This window comes from Betta splendens, chromosome 2 (genome assembly GCF_900634795.4).
Source record: "Betta splendens chromosome 2, fBetSpl5.4, whole genome shotgun sequence".
NCBI lineage: Eukaryota > Metazoa > Chordata > Actinopteri > Anabantiformes > Osphronemidae > Betta > Betta splendens.
In genome coordinates, this window is record NC_040882.2 from 24146716 (window position 1) to 24164391 (window position 17676).

Here is a 17676-nt window from a genome sequence, read left to right on the forward strand (position 1 = left end):
CAGTTACATTCACAATTTGTTTTAAGAAATAACAATTATATATATTAAATGAATGTAGCTTTGCAACCTGTTGAATATCTAACATCAGCATGAGCACAGTCTGAAGTTGATGCCACTGTGATGACTGTCACACAAATGTGGGTACAGTAAGTAAAAAAAACAAGTTTCAGTGGGTTAGTTTCAAGTTAAGGTTATTTCAAACCCGTGAAAAAGCAACAGCAAGTGCAGCAACAGTAGCACAGAGGGTCAGAGTTCAAGCCGCCCTGGTTCCCTGATGCTCGTAAACAGACCAACAACAGCTTCAGTCCAAAAACTTTGTGTTACCTGTGGTCAGACAGAGCCAGGACCGATGGGTCTGTGAAGCAGAGGGCAGGAGACAACAAGGAACCGGAGCTGCTGCCACGATCTGCCTCCCAGAAAACGCACTGTGGACGTGCAGAGCTGTGGGTCTCAAGTCGATGGACCGGCGTCCACCACTTCAGGCCACGCTCGCTATTCTTCCACCTCTTTGTGAACCCAGCGTTTCACGCCCCGTCGCTAGCGACGATGAGCAGAGGGGTGTGGCCTCACCTCATTGGCACGAAGGATCGCGGCTTTGATGGAGAGACCCGACCCATGTCCCCGTGACCTACAGCACTTGGCAAAACCTGCTCATTAGCGGGTCCAAGGGTCCGAACCCGCCATCTGTCCCGGGGCTAAGGTTCAGAGCCCCCCCCACAGCGCCAGCTTGCCCTCCCCGTGCCCCCCAGCGGAGATGCCAAAGAGCAGAAGGTGACATTCCAACTTTGCATCTCTCTCTCGCTCTGTTCTTCTTCTCTCCCGGTTTATTCTGAGGGAGCGTCACGGCTCCGCCACCGGTGGCTACAAACGGAGGTGGAGAGAGTTGGGCTGCGTCTGTTCGCTTTGTTTACACCGCGGTGACACAGCAGGGCAGGCATCCGGCTTTGAAGGTGCGTCTCCTGCAGCCAATGGCTGCGTGAGCGGAGGGGGAGACGAGGGCGGGATGTTAAAAATAAACAGCCTCCCCTCTTTTTGTGTTTGTTTCCAGGGGGCACTGGTGCCTGATAGAGACGAGCAGGTCTGGCTCAGCATGATGATGCTCAGCCCTCTGAAAGTCAGAGGCAGACAGAGACAGATCAAGAGCGGGGGGGGGGGTGAAGGATGGGGGACGTCGGAGCCCCGAGCGGCACCGGCGTTCATCTCATGTGTCACGCAGGCTGAAACCAGGACGGGCTCATCAATCACGGCCCGAGCCTGCACAACTGTTGCAGCTGTTAATGAATCCCACCATTTAATCACTGTTAATCTCCCTTCTCCGCAGGTGCGTCCCTTCTCGAGCGCTCCTAATCTGGAAATAGATTTTTATAAAAGAATATAAGTAACGTCTTTAAAGGCTGTTAAGTGGAAGCCCAATTTTGTTTTGCTCACTCCATTAGAGGTGAGAGAGCGCTTATTTTCAATCACCGTAATGAAGGATTTAAGCGCGGCTGCTGGGTGGAGAACAATCTGTCCTGATGGAGCTATTCTGCTTTGTTGGCGTGTACAGTATATACAGTGTGTCCTGCTAAATCACAGCAGCGCTACCTGCAGTATAAACTACATTAAGAGGCCGAATATAAACTTTGACGTATTGATTATGTGGCTGTAAACTTTCCCCCCGCAGAATAAAGGTTTTATTCCATTAGCTTCACAGGTAACAGATTATACATCATGTCAAATAACTTCAACGGCCGCGCGCTGAGCGGAGGTGACGCACATCCGCACCCGTCGCGCTGCAGAGCTCATGGCCCGGCTGAGCCACTAGGGGCCACTAACAGAACACGCGACGGGCCCCGGCGCCGAGCGGCGTCCAAAGAGATGATGTGAGATATGCTCAGACGGCACTGACAGTCCTGCGGATGGGTAATAAGTGTAAGTTATTGTCCAACTCTGTTCATAATGTCGTATCAGGAGCAAAAATACGGCGTCTCCCTTAGTGTTTATGGCTTACAGCGCTGGAGCATAAAGAAAACCTCCCCCACAGGTGCCTCAGCCCGGCCCGTGGCCCGACGTGAGGCTTTCAGTGGGATCTTGCAGCGATAGAGAGGAAATAAAACATGGCATTAATGTTGTGTTGCAAATGACTCCACCTTTGATACCCCTCCAGTGAGCCTTCAACACCGCCACCGCCACCTCCTCTTGCTCTTGTTTTATTTCCTCTGGTGACAAACTCCAGCCTTATATGTGAAGTTTCTATAGCAACCCCGCTGCCAGCATGAACTCATCAGTTAATTTCCCCATAGGCTGCCTGACAAAAAGAGAAAAACAAAAAGACTCTGAGCATCAGGTTGACTTCTGCGGGGGCGGGGTCTGCAGCTCCAGTGTGGCTGAGCTGTAACCAATCAGAGAGGGGGATCAATTTGGCCATGGCAACGCAGTTTTGAAAGCATCGCAGCAGAAAGCAGCCTGCTTCCGGGCAGGAAGCTGGAAGCAGCGGTGCCACACTCCTCACCTCGGCCCGGGAAGCGCACGGAGGCCACGGTAAACAGTCAACAGGAAAAAAACTCAGGCGCCGGAGAGCAGAGGACAGGCCACAACCTGCCTTGTTAATGTCTCTGTGCCAGCAGGAGACGCCTAATGTGGGAGGAACACACGCAGCCTCGGCATTGATGGGCATGCGAGGGGGCCGCTCACACCGCTGGAAATCCGGCAGCTTTTAGGCTCTGGCTGTGGCTCTAGAGGTCTGTGGAAATGTCAATCATGTGGCCTTCGACCCGCATGCTGCGATGTGGGCTTCACAACTCAACCGGGCCCTGCACATCTCAATAAGCCACTTCTGCTGATGCTCCGCGGTCAATGATATTCATTTGAGAGTCCACGGCTGCTCACCTGGATGGAGGCGCCTTCGAGCTAAGTTAGGAAAAGCCTGGTGGCTCTGAAGAGCAAGAAATGCTGCATGCAGCAATGAGGTAGCCTAGCTTAGCTTAGCTTACAGTAGCTTATCTTAGCCTAGCAAGACAACCAACAGGAGGGAGCCAGCAACCTGATTCCTGCATGAACACAGTATGTGCATCTGTTTTAGCGTCTCTACACAAATTTAAAAAAAACCTGAAGCTACTTAAAAAGACAGTGCTTTAAAGTACAGAGCCACAGTAATGAATATAGCAACATAATCCGTCAACAGCAACGTAATGACAGTGTTTGGTCTCTCCCTGAAAGCACTTCAAGTTCTTTCACAACACGCCAAACTAAGCTAAACACCGTGAAACTTCAGAAAAGTTGCTGCCAGGCTGAAACGTCTGAAAACCATAAATCCAGACGCAGCGCTGTTTGTGGTGCTATTGATTTCACCCGGCTTTTTATGTTTTACGAGCTTTTCCATTTTCCTGCTTGTCGACAAGAAGAAGCATTAATCTGCTTGCGTACGATCATCAAAGCCTCTATTTGTTTTCCCATATACGACTCAGAGTAATATGATTTATTACAGCTCAATCATTTTATCTACGTCTGTAAACATTTTAAAACATCAGCCTGTTGCTCGTCGTAACAGACACAGTCTAATAAGTTCAGGTGCAGCAGCGGAGGCATTGATTTGCAGCACTAATAAACAGCAAAGCTAAATGCTTGTGCAAAATTATTACCGCCCGCTTTGCTGAAAGCAGGAAATACAAGCGTCCGATGATAGGTATGACATTTTAATGCAGGGTTTTGAGCCGGAGGAACGTCCAGAGGCCTCCCAGGGGCTCAGCAGGGGCCCGGACCCGGACCAGCCGGGAACTTTCACCTGACTTTTAGCAGCAGAAAACTTTTCCGAGTTCATTCCGGCACCACCAGTCTCTGAACGCGAACGCTTGTCCTATAAGTCCAGACCGAACGCGCAAGGACATATTTCAGCCTCTTCATGAATTATGAATTATTGCTTCTTTTTCCTTATTGGAAATGCTGAAATATAGAGAAACTGTTTAGTGGCGTTTTTCTCAGGTATGATAAAGCAAAAAAAAAACATTTAAAATGTCTAATAAATTCCTTAATTAAATAATATCTATGAGATTGCAACGCTGTTGAGGTTTTGTGCTTTGAGGTTTATTTAACAGTTACCATGCACTATTCATGCTGCATAACTCCATCTGTTTACTAATGTAGCTCGCTCCTACATAATGCACAGGCCGCTGTCAGGCAGCCAATTAGCAAAGGTGTAGTTCAGAAAGAGGCCAAATGTGCCATTTATCTTCATGATTGTTGGGACCAGGAAGCGTTTTTTAGTTCCCTGAAGGAGTGCTGTGCTTCTAGGTCTCAGCCTCCTCCCTCTCCTTCTGCCTCGCCTGGAAAAGGGCCTAATATAATCATATCGAGCCATGACAGTGCTTCAAACCAAGCAGAGCAGACAAGACTAAAATGGCATCAATAATATTCAAGCGCAGAGAGGGCAGGAAAGCTTCTTAAACTTTTATAGAAAACCCAAACAATTTCACCAGCGCTTCGCTGGGACGGCGCGGTCACGCCAGGTAAAAGCTTTGACATTGTCACCGGCACGTCATCATATAAACCTGCCCGGGCGGCCGTGACACCATCATCTATATGGCTTTGATTGTGGATGGGCCTGCCAGTCAGCGCGGACCGCCACCTGTCAATCACACGCGGCACCGACACATTAACGACCCTCATTATGTGGCGCCGCCTGCGCTGCCGCCTCCGGAGGCAGATTGCGCCGGCGACGAGGCCGGGCTCTCGCTCACCTCCCTTTGAATCTCATTGCTGTGGTTATTCTGACGGAGGAAATATGGCTGCAGAGCTGGGGGGCAGTCGTAATGGACTCGTCGCATCTGCTTGGGAAAGTCACCCCAGATGTCCCCTTCTGTCCGGCAGCAGCGGGGGAACGAGGACCAGGCGGAGCCCAGGCAGCGACACGCGAGTCCCCCCGGGGCGACGGGAGTGACAGTGGACCTACAACCTTTCACTCCTGGAAGTGTCAATCACTCGAAAACAAACCGACTGAAGGTCCAGTGATTCCGTCAGAAAGGCAAAAAGGTCGCCCGAGAATAGAAGCTGAGCATTTCCTGCTTCAACCAGAAGCTTGTTGTCCTCTTAAAACCGAAGAAGTGTGATTTTAAATAGTTTGCCAGAATATAATTCATGTTTTTCATTTTCACATAATGATGCTTATCTGGCTCTTTTTAAGGGATATGTGGCTTCTAAGGTGCTTTAGAGGGGAGTGAAATAAAAAATACCCAACAATGTGGTGAGTGTTATCATCCCACACGCTTGCTTCCATCCAGTCTTTGTATTTAATTTTCATCACGTGTAAAACCTTTTCTGTATTAGTCCTGCTATTTTGAAAGACACAGCAGGAAATGTGATTTCCCTGCAATGTTTTACCTGTTAGATGGATTTAAGAACGGTATCGCTTCCATCACAGACTGTGCCTGACGTATTGGCACCAACAGAAACTGACCAACACTTGTTTACTCTTTTTATTATCTTCTTCATTAACAGATTTTCCATCTACATGCATCGTCTCATGAGCTGATTCATCTGCAGTCGCTTCTCGTTGGGATGGAATGAAAATCCACGCTTCAGCTGTTTTTAGAGAGTCTGATTTCACATTAGCTGCAAACTGTGCTGATTGAATTTAAGCAAATAAGGGAAGGTATTTAGTGTACGAGTAGCTGCTCATTAGCGGCAGCACACGTGGGTTTAACTGCTTTACACAAAGACAGGTGTCATTACTGCTGAATGCACCTCGTGATGCCGCGGCGGTTTATTTTTAGAGCGCGCTTCGAGCGCGGCGTGCCGCCTCCCTCTTCCGCCGGCCCTGTCCTCAGAGATGACTACGTGCAGGGGAGCGTCGCCGCCTCCTCTCCGCCGTCAGCCCACATCAGGTGGGAAACTGGAGCACGCTAATCAAATCTGCTGCAAACACAAACAGTCTGAAAGGCACAAGGGCACGTGTTGCAGAGCCCGGAGTTTGAGGTGACGTGGTCTGATTAGCCGCCTAACAGCCAGCGTGAGATAAGAACATGCACAGGTTGTAGCACTCCAAAGCGTGGTTCTGCTTGATAAGGAATTACCCAGCTCTGAAATGCAATCAATTACTGGAGATAACTCGAAGCAGCGCGCTGCTAATTCCATCTTTCCTTATTTCAGCTATTTTTGGGTTATTGTAGGTGATCAACTCACCACTTTAAAGCACTAAAGCAGCTGGAGAGGTACATAAGAAGATATCAGACGTCACCATTAGATGTTCACTCATGTAGACAGAAATGTGCTGTCACAGCTGCACCAGGTGTCGAGAACAAAAAGCTTGTTAAGCTCGACACTGATGCAGAGATTCTGGGCACAAAGCTCACGTCAGTCACTCAAGCAGAGCGCCTTTGCTCAGCGCTCCGGTTTCCTTAAGGGCTTCTGATGCGGCGACACTGCTCGAGGCGGTGAAGACAGGGGAGATCCACGCTCAGGGAGCGGACGGCGTCACTGGCGATGTGATTATGAACTGATGACAGATGTTCTGAAACCGGGTCCACCTGCTGGAGCGGACGCGGCCGATTCTCCCGGTCCCGGATTTTCACCGGGACGTTTGACTCGGGCTTTGCACCAGAGCTGCAGCCGAGGCGTCCTCTCTGACGGGAGCTGCCGAGCGCCTGCAGATCGATGGCTCTGGCCTTTAACTGGCTCCGGACACGCGTGAGGAGCTCTGTCTGCTCCATGAACAAACCTCGAGTCAAGGTATTTAAAAACATACTTGAATCGTGTGTATGGGGAACACACGCAATGCATTTGCAGTAATTGTGGGTAGGAACCACTGCATCATGTGACAGCGCACGCTCTTTAATTTGCTCACTAGATAAATGTTTGTATTGCGGAAAAAAGCCACACTTACTGGAGAACAGCGAGGCATTTATCACCATAGCCCATAATTTCTGTTTTTACCTCTTAAAGCACAGGAAGAAAAGCACAGAGACATTATTTGTGCAAACAACGCCCTCTGTGAACATCCAAGGTGAAGCTTATTGCTGCGCTCTCTCTTTCAGCCGCATGTTGCTCTTCTGATTCACGGTAAAACATTTCCACGGCAACGGGAAGTTGGAATTGTGTCAGATTTTTAATGTAGTGATCTCGCAAAGAAACAAAAAACACATTTGAGGACTTTGTGGAGCTGCTGCAGCATTTTGAAGGTCAGCCATTATCCGTGTCCTTAACATTTTTTTTCCCCTGATGCAGCGAAGTACGGTGATGGTAAACATATGTATCGCTTTCTTTTTTAGCCGACTGCGCTTATCTGAGCGAGTGCAGGGTGCTGATACTGTTAGTTTCCGAGCTGTGGCACCCCATTCAGATGTGGCTTTAAAGAGGGGCCCTCTGTCCTGCCTACTTTGTATTCGGAAGACGCTAAGGTCAAATCTCATTTGATTTAAGGGATCAAGAAATGACTGTACACACACACACACATACTGTATATATAACCTGGGCTTTGTAAAATTTAGGGCTTGTGATGCAGCATTCTTTGGCGACTAGGCTCAAGACTAAAGGTACGGCAAGGTTGTCCTTCAAGAGCAGCGGTGAATGGCTCCCTGCAAATAAAAGCCCGGGTGAATCACTCTGTGCTCTGCTGATCAGTATGCACCTGCAGGCAGATGTGTGTGATGCATTAATGGGCTCGTTCCTGGCATTCTTTTTAACCCCTAACCCTGCACTGCATAGCAATGTAAGTGAAAATCCAACTGTTATTTCTCCCTCTGACTACCGGCGACGTAAAACCCACTGCCCGTGACGCCAATGAGCACACATCACACCCTTTATTTGCCCTGGAAGTTTATGCTTCCGCAGCCACATGCAGTTTGATAACAGTGTCATAGCTACAGATTTAAGCATCTGCTCGGGCTCCCAGAACAAGTCCGGGCAGAGCTGCTGGGTCATAAAACCCTGTCAAAGTGAATAATGAGGCGGTCTCCGAGGCCGAGCGTGTGCCAGGCCAGGTAGGTGACGTGCTGAGGGCAAAGCATGCTGGGAGCCGCGTGGTTCCGTGGTCCTGTCAGCGGAGCGGGGGAAGACGGAACCCTCCGTGATGTCAGATAAACACTGGGAGCGGTGCAGCAAGCGCCGGCTGCAAAGCAGATTGGAAAGCGCCGGGAGGCGAGCGAGGAGGAACAGCCGGGCGCGAGAGCGTCTGGGCCGTGAACTCTCCGTCAGGTTTGTTTCCCCCCCTCGCTCCCCGTCCCCTCCTGCAGCAGCCGCGCCGGCAAAGCGAGCCTCTTCACTACCTTTTAGACACTGTGGTTTTAAAGCGGCGAGAGCGGCTCCTCGTGTCTGCTGTCAACCAGATCACTGGCGTCCTTTCAACCGAGTTCATCGCTTCCCTGACAAGCTTCCATACGAATTCACCAACAAAAGCTGAGGCTTGGAGACGCTCCTTAATGGACAACATGGTAGATCGCATCCAGATTGATGACAGAGGAGGATTCTGGGAGGGAAAAAGCAACGGCTGCATCTGTCAGAAGACGCATCCAAAAGCTCAAAATATGAAAGAAGAATGTGTGTTCTGGCTTGGACACTGCAATAGCAACAGTCACTTCAATACAAAAAGGTCCAATGTGCAACAGAAGAGGATGGGTTCCGACCCATTCAGATGCATCGACAGGACAGGCTGCTACTGGCCAGTGAGTCAATTAATGTGAGAATATGCTGTGTCATAAGTAAATAAACCTGGAATGGATGTTCAGGCAAAACACTATCCACTGCATTTTGTTTAGTTTGATTAAGAGCTGGAAGGGATTATGTTTAAATCCAGTCTTTCTCCAACAAAGTAAATCAAACACCTAGAAACAGTTGGTTTCTCTGTCAGTTTTATGATTACATCTGGTAGCTGCTCACAAAAGTTTCCTAAACGACTCAACAACTCTTATAAAGAAAAACTGAACAACATTTGAGGATGATGGTAAATAATAATAATAATAATAATAATAATAATAATAATACTAATAATAATAATAATAATAATAATAATAATAATAATAATAATAATAATAATAATAATAATAATAATAATAATAATAATAATAATAATAATAATAATAATAATAATAAATAAAATACCCTTGATGTTTGTGTTTTGAAATAAATTTAGTTTTGTAGTACTTGATGCAGTAATTGAATCATGGAAGAACTAGAGCTTTGCTGGCAGGTTTGTCCTCAAGGTGTCTTTGCATGATTAATTTTCTGCTGAAATAATTGTCTCTAATAATCAACCTCGTCCAAAAAAAGACAGTTGCAATTTTTATAAGCCATGCAGGTCTAAAAGTGACACCATGTAATGAATTAGGAAGGAGAGTAATCCACTGCTGATTGCAAAGGTGACTTAAGGAAAACTAAATTATTAAAGCAGCCATAATCAGTCAGCGCCTCAGACGCTTCACTCCTGACGCTGCCTCGACAGCGAAACCCCCCCTCCACAAAGAAGCGGCGGCGCTTTGGAGACGGCGGGCGGGAGGAGGTTCGCTGAGAAATGTCTGAGGGTGCACAGCGGCGCCGGAGCATTCATCGCTGCTGGAGACCCTAAATGAAGACCAATCAAAGGAGGATGGAGGTCCGGACATCAGGTCTCAGCGTGGAGCCCCACACAGGAGCGAATGGAGCTTTAATAGCCCCGCACTAAAGGTGCAACAATTACTGGTCATCACAGCTGTTGCTGACGCGGCTCCGCCTTGTTAAACGTTCGATTAGACCTGGCCCCGTCGCAGGATGTGTCATCACAGCCCACCAGCTGTCACAGGGGTCATTCAGCCGCCGACAGTCCACAAAATAAAACTGCAAACCTGCTGGAAATGCTCCCAAGCAGCGCATTACACACATCAGTGACGTGTGAGCGCCGCTGCATCTACAACGTGTCAGACGAGGCTCAGACATTAGAGAAATAACAAGAAACATCAGACACGCACTCAAATTAATGGCTCCCATATAATACAGAGGGGGGGAGTGATTTAGTAGCTCTTATGTGAAATCCTGAAGGAAAGAGGAAAGAAATTAAAGCATTTCCATCCTTTAAATCAAACCAGCGGACAAGATGGAGAGCTCAGCGTGCGCACATAAAAACGTCAACAAAAGCAATTAAACCAACGAGGACAGGAGGCGCTTTACCTCGAGACGGCACAAACAAAAGCTTCATATTTCACAGCAGCTGCAGACGGGGTCTCACGCTGGGGTCCGCACTCGCACAAATGCAAAACCAGCGTAGCCGCAAAGATAAAATGCATAGTGCAGCATCCAAAATCAATGCAACACTTATTCCTTTCTTTTGTCTGCGAGAAAGTGCTGACGTTCATTAATGGCCGATGTACGTACACACACACACACACACACACACACACACACACGCACACACACGCACACACACACGCACCACGGCCACTACTGCTAGGCTGCTACAATACAGGAACCACAATGATCCAGATTCAGAGCATCACACACTAACTTATGTGTGAGACAGCTATTCTGTGTGTGCAGAAACACAGTAGGTAAAAAAGCAAATCAGAATCACAGAATCATAATTAGGTTTCAATATAGCTTCCTGAGCACAACAAAGACTTTAAAGGGCAACTTTTCAAACACCCAGATTTGGGGAAAAAATTTCCAAATGTCAACTTCTCCCTTTTATGTGGAACAGCTTTAGGTTCTGGAGCACATGGTGCTTAGAACAGTCCACAGGACTTTGTTTCACATTTTGAATCAGTAATAATATATGAAGTACAAATAATTATAACAAATGGCATTTTACCCAGTGTGGAATAGGAATTTTAGACTAACAGGAGTGAAACAAGGACACGGAGCAGCTGATTGGAGGACGTGAGCGGCACCTGCCTCTGCAGACATCACTTCCTTTGTAGGACACATGCTGTTTGATGTCTGCAGAAACCTCTGCACTGAACTAAACCTGTGCACTTGCACTGCAGAGATGACGTGTTGTTCCGCAGAGGAACATGTCTGAGGAACCGCGTTTGGGCAGATGTTAGCAAAGGCGCTCATGCCGACGCTGGTGAAGCAGCTGATGACCTGATTGACAAACAGAAATAACTAATTTGCTGTACAACCTGTCCTATTCATAGGGTTATACTAAATATATATTAGAAACAATCTAATACTTAAATTCCAGTCATGACTTTGCTCCAGTGATGATTATCCACAGTTGAGTCAACATAAGCAGCTGCAGCGTGAAACAAGCGCGCACACATCCTGTGCGTCTGCAGCAGTTGGGCTGGAGACACAAACATGGTACCAATTACATCTATTCTGGGGCGACTACAGCAGAAAGCTTGAAGCCGAGTGCGCAGGGTGATTACAGCCTGAAAGGACGGCAGGGCCTTTGTGTGACGCTCGCCCGTCGAGCAGATCATTGAGGCTCCTCTAACTCCTGTAATCTTCCCATTCCCACCGACAACGCCTTTTATGCTCGTCTTGTACTTGACACCGAGATTGGCAAAGCGTCAAGTCGCGGGAAGGCGCCCCGCGTGCACGCACGCACGGCGTGGGCCGCGGCGCCGGCGAGGCAGCGCTAGCGGAACCGAGCGTTTGTTTGCGAACAACTACACGAAATTAGCGAGCGCTGCTAGAGATGCTTTTAAAAGCGCGACTCCACCAATAGAAGCCGTTTTCTATGGAAATGAAAACGCTTTTCAACTATCGGTACCTGTTGTTGCTACCTGTACTTTTTCACACTCCATTATATCAGAGGGGAGACGAACAAATAAACATTTAATGGAGCGCTTTCGATGGCTGGGTCTCGCTCTGCATCTTTAAATATAGATATTTATACTGAGAACCGCTGCAGGGAGACAATCAATGGCTCCAACACATTAACATCGCAGCCCGACGCACTGACTCTGGATCTGTGGTGCAGCCTCTGCTCATAAACCTCCCATGTGTTACACAGGGACGAGCAGCTGCCGGGGAAAAGTGCTGGAGTGCGACAAGTAATCTTACCTTAAGACTGGAGTTTTACTTCCTCTGAAGTTCCCACCTGACTGATTGCCTCTGGCAGCGGCCCAGAGCTCAGTGTTCTAGTGAATAAAGCAAAAATAAGAAACGCCAGGACACAGAAAGAGAGACGAACATCAAGTCCAGATACTCAAGCTAAAGAAAAGGATTATGTGACTCCAGCTGTTTCACTAAACGTCAATGGAAACGTGAGTGATCCTGAAGGAGTGAAACAAAAGGTGGATAATCACTTTACACAATTTAAAACAAAATTCATTACTAAATGTTTACTCCGGACTCAGGTACTGATGTGAGCAATGACCATGAATTCACTCATGGTTTTCCATCTTCCTGAACAGAAGAATAATTTGATATTAATTGATGTGAAATGAGCTGCATAAAAAGTAATAAACTTTGGCTGCAACTCATTCCATTATAGAAACATTTTGAATTAATTAAATCAATGTGTCGCTGAGTCCTAAGTTGTTGGGAAATTGTTAACATAATGGCAAGACTGACATTTACAAAAGGCTTCATTTGTTAAACAGACGTCTGAAGACTCAAAAATATTCAATTTGCTTTGCTTTAAAATGCAAATAAAAATGGATTCATTTCTAAACTATTCAATATGAAGTATTGGTTGAAGTGTTAAGAGAGTAAACACAAATGCTTCTGTGCATTAAGAAATGTCTGACTGCTGCTACAAGAGAAAACAAACAAATATGTGAGAGCGAATGGAGAAATCCATAAACATTTACCAATAAATTTAGGCTCATAAAGAGAGCACATGCTTAAATGGATCCGTTCAAGTAGAGAAACAAAACAGGGAACAAACAGCAAAAGTTTTCAGTGACATAAGCAATGAGACGTCTTAATGATCCGTCGGCTTCCAAAGAGCCTCAGATTCTGTGATATTGAAATTAAATTGAGAAAATGATTGGTTTAACCTCACAGCGTTTCACTGCAGCCTGGGGTTTGCTGGGAAAAGATAAACAAATAGAAACGCCAGCGATGGAAGCGTCTGGATGGTGGTTAGAAAAGCAAAGTGAATCCATTCTGCGGCGTCTGGCAGATAAAATATCTCCTCCCCATTGAGAAGGAGCCACTTCAGCAAATGTGGAATAAAGCGGCGCGTTCACCGCGGCGCAGGCCGTCGACGGGGCGGGAGTCAGCAGCACCCTGCAGCCGAGCGAAGGCCGGGGCCGAGGGGAGAGAGGAGTCAGGGGGCAAACAAAGCAACACACAAACACAATCACAGAGGCATCGCCGGTTGTGCAAACGTTTAATCAGCGTCTTGGCATGAAGCAATATCCAGTACAAACAGGCCTGATTATTCTCTGCAGCAGGCGTGATGCTTAATGTGAGGCATTCAAACGATGTGGGGCTCTCAGTAAACCGGCGGAGAGAGGAGTGTTTACATTCTCCAATAAGTGCAGAGGGGCCTCATTTGCATAAGAAAAGCAGGTTGGGGTTTGTAAACGCTCTCAGCGTTCGGGACGGAGACGAGCAGGAGCGCGCGTCAGTCAAAACGTCCCTGATGACATCGGACACAGCAAGAGGTCGGCCGCGCCGGAGAACAAGGGGTTAAATGAGGCCTGGAGAGGGTTTCATCTCAGCAGCTGAATTTGGGATCTTTGTACAGTTTCTCCAGCGACACGTCAGCTGCAGATACATTTTAAAACGGCAGTAAACTAAGTGAAGCTGAGGCTCGTTGGCTGGAAGCCGCGTCCGGCTGCGTCGTTAGGAACTGTTCAAAGTGCCGCAACAGCAATGATTAAAAACTGAGTGACCGCATCGTGATGTAGCAAATAAAGCGCGCGGTGATGAGACGGAAGGCGTCTCGGTGCGACGGCCGCGTTCTCGCAGACGCGACATGTTTTCCAGCTGGCAGCCTGCGACGGCTGCGTCGCTCCGGCGGCTTTCACCGAGCATCATCTGCAGCTCTGATGTCTGATGCAAACAGGGGCGACGGGGTCATTAATCATCTTTGCCCGTCAGCGGATCGCGGCGCAAGGTCGCAGCAGGCGGCGTTTGTCTTTGAGACCGTGGAGTAAACAACCTGAGCTACCGCTTCCAGAGAGATTTGAAATATTTACAGTTCATCATTTACAGTATTCCACTGGAGCGTGTGTTTGACTTTGTAAACATGTGATTTCTACTCAGTGATAAGTGGCTGCAGTTTGTCCTGAGGTCTTTACCAGCTGCAGCGGCAGCTCGTCTGAAGTGTCCACCGGGTTGTCGTAGGCCTGGGTCTCGTCCTCTCCGTGCTGGTCCTTGGCGAAGTTCACGAACACCTGCGAAGGCAACGAGGAGAGAGATGATGCTGAGGAGAGAGATGATGCCGAGGAGGGAAAACGATGCTGAGGAGGGAAAGCGATGCCTCCGTCTCCAAAACAAACAGAAATAGCGCGGCGGACGACGGGGCGCATGTGAATGAGCTGCCAGACAAGGGCTGTGAAGCATTAAGCAAGCGCCTCGGCTCAAACAGTGAATGTCAGTTTGACATCTTTGACCAGCTGAGAAAGAGAATAAAACAATCATTCTTCGCTCTGTGGGGCCCATTTAACGTCAGGACAAATCAATCCTATGGCTTTTAGAAATAGCTGTGTGTGTTTCACTGCATTGTAAACAACATTGTAATGTAGGCTATTTGACTTTTAGCATGGGCTGCGTGTGTGTGGGTGTGTGTGTGTGTGTGTGTTTGTGTGTGCAGAAATACAGCTCTGAGGTTTTTAAGACAAAACAGGATCACATAAAATTATAAGAGCTTTATTTCTATAAACAATTCTTGGGCTGAGTGAATATTATGTGATTTACTAGAGGTCCTTAAAATAATATTATTATACACATGGGAATAAATCAATTAAGTCAAACAAAGCAACATCCTTCATCCTTTTATATCATCAAGTTAAAAGCTCCATTGTTTTAGGCCTTGAAGCTCCGGCTTTCAATTAACCAATGAAAACTATTACTGCAGCTCAGCACGAAGACGAGCGGGTGAAACAGCTGCTGAGACTCTGCAGCGGTGGAAGTGTTCAGAGAACATTGTGTTGTCCTCCACTAAACAGACAGCAGCGAGGTTCCGGCCGCGTGTGATGTCACAGCTGTCCAGACGTCTCAGTCGCAGAGCGAGCAGCAGGACGGGAATGACAGCGTCAGCAGACGCGGGCCCGGCGTCTCCCGTGACCTCTGACCCTGGCGCCGACTCGGCGTTCGGACGAGTCTCCGTCCATTCCTGACGTCAGCGTCGCACGCCAGCGCCGCTGAGTGGCACTTTCTTAATGGCAGATGGACCGAGGCAATAATCACATCGCCGCGGGCGGATGTGGGTGTTTATGTGATGCCCGCTGAGGCAGAACAGGAGGAGAAGGATGTGGAATCAGCCAATTAACCTCGTCTGCATATCAAAGAAGTCCTTGTAACGTGTGATGAGTTCAGTCGATGCAGTCGGACTGAAACCAACGATACGTTTCACGCGGACGATGCAGCCAGCGGGTCCTAATAAGCATTTAATGATCACATGGACACATGAAGTCACCTGGACGTTCAGCCTCTTCACGCACTTCACAACTCGTTCATTAGAAGGAGAATCAGCCTCTCGCACAGCGGCTGTGTTTCTGCTGGAACAGTTATTAATTCATGCGGTCGACCTTCATCGGCACACGGAGTGGGAGATCCGTTCAACTTGGCTTTACTTTAAATCACCTTAAAATGACATCACGTATGATGCTGATGAATGAACTGCTCCTTGTCACTGTTTAACTCCTACACGTGTCACGCGGTCCCTGTGAGTCACGTGAGGCGGGTGGAGGCGATAATGAGGACGTGGCTGGAGCGGTGGCAGTGGAAGGTCAGGCCTCCGCCGCGGTGGACAACGCCTCCCACCACAACGCGCCGCACACTTGACATTCCCCCCACACAACCAGCTACCGGCACTTTAGAGAGTCACATCTTCCTTTAACCGCTCTGCACTGTCTTGGCCACCAGCATTAAGGCCTGAGCTCCAACCAGTGCGGATCAATATTAATTGTAGTGCAGCACGGGTGTTATATAAGAGGTCGAGGCTCTTCTCTATAAATCTCCGGCTGAAAGGTGACCGTCTGGGTCTCCGCAGGTCCTCCAGTCCTCCCTCTTTGTGCTTTAATAATGTGACCTTGTGGTCCCAGTATGATTTATTTACTGCATCTGATCTGGTAAATATTGACCAGCGAGGAATTTGAACAGAAACAGACGGTTTTGCAGATGAGATCGGTTTGGAGGGAAGAAGCCAGCTTTTTGCTGTGTGAACGCGTCCTTTGGGAGAAACCGAATCTGATTTGAAACCAGATGAAGTTGAAGCACTTAGCTTTTCATTAAGCCCTTCCCTGTCATGGCGGTAGGCTAATAGTCCCCTACAGGGCATGTTTTAGTTAAGTAGAGAGATGGTTTTATCTTGAATTAAGGTTCATCCACAAATGGATCATGTCGGCGGTGAAATGCTGAACATCCCTCGTCACTCGCTCGCATCTGGCGTGGGCGTCTCTCATTCAGACATTTCTCCGGGTTCTGGAGCCGAGCCTTGACTTTTCTGGTCCCCTCAGAGGTCGTTTACACCTCCCACCTGGCCATCGGCCGCCGAGCTAATGGGTGGCTTGCAGGACCAGACACACTCGCGCTCGCCTCGCGGAGCCTGATTGCACCAGGTCCCTTGGGTTATTTGGAAAACACAAGGTGAAGCCGGTCCGTAGGAGGGAGGGGGCTCGTTGGTTGCGCCAATCAGGGCTGGCGACTGCGCTCGGGGTGGATTAGAAGGAACACAGGCCCGGCTGAGACATGGAACGAGGCTACGTTAACTCAGCGGAGTCTCACAGACTAAACAGCAGACAGCCCACAGACGATGAGCGGTGGTCGAATCGTATCCTGGTCCAACACGATGATTGACTCCACGGTCAATGAGAGCGGGACCCAGACGCTCCTCGCTCAGAGATAACGAACAGAACAACGCGGCTGAGCTCCGTTTAGCAAAAGCTGGAACAAAAGTTCTAGAGCAGCACTGAGGTGGACTTAATCACGGGACCCGTCGTCTTTGGACCTAGAGATGTATTTTTACACTTGAATGACTGAACTTCAAGCCTCCATAAATCTAACAGTAAATTAAAGCATACAGTATATGAGTTGATGATGACGAGAACAGGACACACAAAGAGCTAAATAGATCAGATACAGGTCAAAACTCTACTTTTTTCAGAATGAGGTTGACTGTAGAAAACGTTGTTTAACAGCAGATGTTTTAACAACGACAGCTAGAACTTTAAGATAATGAATCCCACAGAGCGCACGCGGGGGCGGGGCCTCACCTGATCCAGGGTGGTCTGGGACACGGAGTAGTCCTCCACCTGCAGCTGCTGCCGGTGCTCGGTGAACTGGCTGAAGATGGCGGCCAGCGCCCCCGGCGCGTGCGGCAGCTGGTACTGCAGCGTGTTGTGATGCTTCTCCTTCAGGACGCTTCCCGGGAAGCTGCGCTGCACAAAGTCCTCCACCGGCTTCAGGGCGGGAGGCGAGCCGCCGACCCTCACCACCACCGTGTAGCCATCGCCAAATCTACAACGAGACACCGTCATTCAACATCCATCCTCTGAACCAGGACTGCGAAGCAGCTCGTGGCTGGTCATCTGAATAATGAACTTCCTCCTTCTCCCGGGGTCGTCGCATGGTGTGATGGATAATGGTGTGGTGAGCTGGAAGAATGAGCTG

The 17676-nt window shown here is 48.4% G+C and overlaps 1 protein-coding gene across 1 annotated transcript in view; it reads right to left on the minus strand.

Annotated features, from left to right (window-relative positions):
• Positions 1-13211: 13211 nt before the first annotated feature.
• The window catches only part of LOC114850366 (phospholipid-transporting ATPase ABCA1-like), a 93279-nt gene continuing 88814 nt past the window's right edge, over positions 13212-17676 (minus strand). The window contains exons 49-50 of the mRNA XM_029142279.3: positions 17280-17523; positions 13212-14237 (exon numbers count right to left, since the gene is read on the minus strand). Of these exons, the coding sequence (XP_028998112.1) occupies positions 14103-14237; positions 17280-17523 (379 nt within the window). The 3' untranslated portion in view covers positions 13212-14102. The remainder of the gene's footprint in view (positions 14238-17279; positions 17524-17676) is intronic.